The 2448-nt window shown below is 39.8% G+C and overlaps 1 protein-coding gene across 1 annotated transcript; it reads right to left on the bottom strand.

The window, feature by feature from the left end:
* Positions 1 to 239: 239 nt before the first annotated feature.
* LOC110520969 (4-galactosyl-N-acetylglucosaminide 3-alpha-L-fucosyltransferase 9-like) lies at positions 240 to 1316 on the bottom strand. The gene has a single exon (XM_021598417.2). It carries the CDS (start codon positions 1314 to 1316, stop codon positions 240 to 242), a length of 1077 nt encoding a protein of 358 aa, XP_021454092.1.
* Between the last annotated feature and the right edge of the window lie 1132 nt (positions 1317 to 2448).

Below are 2448 nucleotides of genomic sequence, written 5' to 3'. Positions count from 1 at the left end.
TGTTTCATGAGATACAGAAAGGAATCCTGCCTGATGAAGACCCTCAGGTCGAAACGTTATAAAATCACCTAGGAGCATGAGCAACAGTGCACAGCGTTTTCCTTTCTGTTTTCCATGAGTTGGCCTACAACTTCCACACCTGCAGAAAGTACCTGGATGGCGTATGTTCTTCAGCTTTTGTATACGTTTTGTGAGATACCATAACATCGAACCACAACATTGCAGAAGCAAATGAGCCGTCAACCCCAAAACCAAGTGTCAAGGTTATTACAAACTTTATATTCATTGTGTCTTTTAATGTAATCGCAGGCATGACATGTGTGTTCAGCCCAGAAATGTGACCTCTTGACATTGAAATGTCTGCGCCACTCAAAATACCGCAGATACATTTGTTCATTTGTATGTAACAGTGTGAGTTGGTTAGCCAGCTCTTTGGGAGAGAGGAAATCATCCACATGTATGAAGGCATCTCCAGGCACAAAGTTCTCATAGTTCTGCCTAGGTGGCCCAAGAGCAATGGGCACAGATCCAGCAGCTAGTGGGTTGTACAGCTTTTCAGTGATGTAGTCTTTGTGAATCGAGTTCTCAAACGAAAGATAGAATTTACAACTGGATATTGTGTCCAGGAAGTCTTGATCATTGACGTGTTCTCCAAAGGCTTTTCCATAGGTGTGTATCTCGATGTGTTTGTGCAATTCATTGAAGTACCTTGCTCTGGCATGGTCAGGGTTCCAGTTACTCACAATCCAGCAGACCAATTTAGTTTTAATTGGCAATACGAAAGCTTCCCCCTCCTTTTGGCTGAATACAACTGACCCATAAGGCACTTCAATATCTGCGTCTTGCCTATAATTCAAAGTCAAATTGAAAATATTTCCAAGACCTGGGTTTTTATAAGTATGTGACGGGGACTCTAGATTCATCCACACCCACTTTTGGAAAGGTGGGCGCTGCAATGGTGGTAGATTTGATAAATCACTTTTTATGTCTCGATGGTGAATGATGACCCCACTTGACTTATTGTATAGGTCTCGGTCAGCTGTTAAAAAACAGCCTTCAATATTGAACAGGGTGCTGCAAGTGTCTAGATCATAGGACTGACCAAAAGGCCACATCCATAATAGAACTATAGTCTTATTATGAGCCTTATTTTCTTCTACTTCCTTCTGAATTGGTAGTGTTGATGATTCAATGGGCTTTGCAAGCCAGTTACCTGACGGTTTAAAATACATGAGGAAAACAGTCACAAAACAGCCTATTGCAATGATTGCAGTCACAAGTAGGCGCAGTAAGCCGTTAAGAGTTGCAGTTGCCATTTTTTTGTCCTGTAAAAAAATATATATATATAGTGTAATTAGTTTGTTTCAAAACAATGTCGATGACCTGTTTCAATAATGAAACAAACAATGGAGTAATGTTCTGGTTGGGTTCAGTGCATATATTTTCTCAGGTGATATGGATTGTTTATCTTCTAGCCTTTTATATCATAAAAACATGACACTATTTTAATCACAGATGTCCAACATAGAAACAGGTTGACATATTTACTTACTTACTTATGCAAGATCACAATCAATGCATAGCCTAAGATTCTGAAATAAGTAGCCTGAAGGTTTCACCCGTCAGTAGCCTATTAGAATGAGACTCTATTTATAGAGTAGCTTCAGCATCCTATGCCTATGCTTTGAAGAAAGGACGGGTGCATTTAATAGATTTACACTATCGTACACATGTATATGCTGGGAATGCTGTTTTAGATAAATAAAAAATAAAACAATGCCATGTAACCTAGCCTAGTGGTCTTGTGAGTAGAAAGAGGGGGGGCATGCAACTCCACCTATATGCAGACGTTAAGTTTTGCTTTAGAAAATAGGCTAGATATGACCAATAACAATATTAACATCATACTGTAGGACCTGCCTTCACCTGGCACAAACCTAAAACAGGTATACTTTCAAAATGTCGTTGAACAGTGCAAATGGGCTACAAAGCGATTGCTCAATTAACATCAATGGCCAACAATTAAAGCATTAAACTATATAAAGACAACTTGCATGAACATGAGCGTTTATAATAAACAAGGAAAATAGGTGCTACCTACCCTCGAAACGGAAGAAAGCAAATAACCCGAGATGCGAAACCTGTGAGCTGTGAACTTGAGCCACGCCCACGAGTCAGATCACAATGCGGGTGAGCAGAACATGGTCAGGTTGTCGAAACAGACAAACGTTGCTAAATGAATGACTTGATTAGGCTGCCGGAAATGACATAGTCATAGGTCAACCTCATGAGTGATCTACAATTGTGTGCAGAAAATTAGGCACCAGCCCTTTTGTGTGGGGGAAAAAAGGGAGGGAATGCCCAAGCACAGGCCTATTATTAGCCTTCTTCATTATTTACATTAATACATTTATCAACTGAAGTGAATTCACTTTTAATTTGGGTATC

The sequence above is a fragment of the Oncorhynchus mykiss genome, chromosome 4 (assembly GCF_057628025.1).
Source record: "Oncorhynchus mykiss isolate SJ-2025 chromosome 4, ASM5762802v1, whole genome shotgun sequence".
Taxonomy (NCBI): Eukaryota; Metazoa; Chordata; class Actinopteri; order Salmoniformes; family Salmonidae; genus Oncorhynchus; species Oncorhynchus mykiss.
This window is presented reverse-complemented; position numbering and strand designations above follow the sequence as displayed.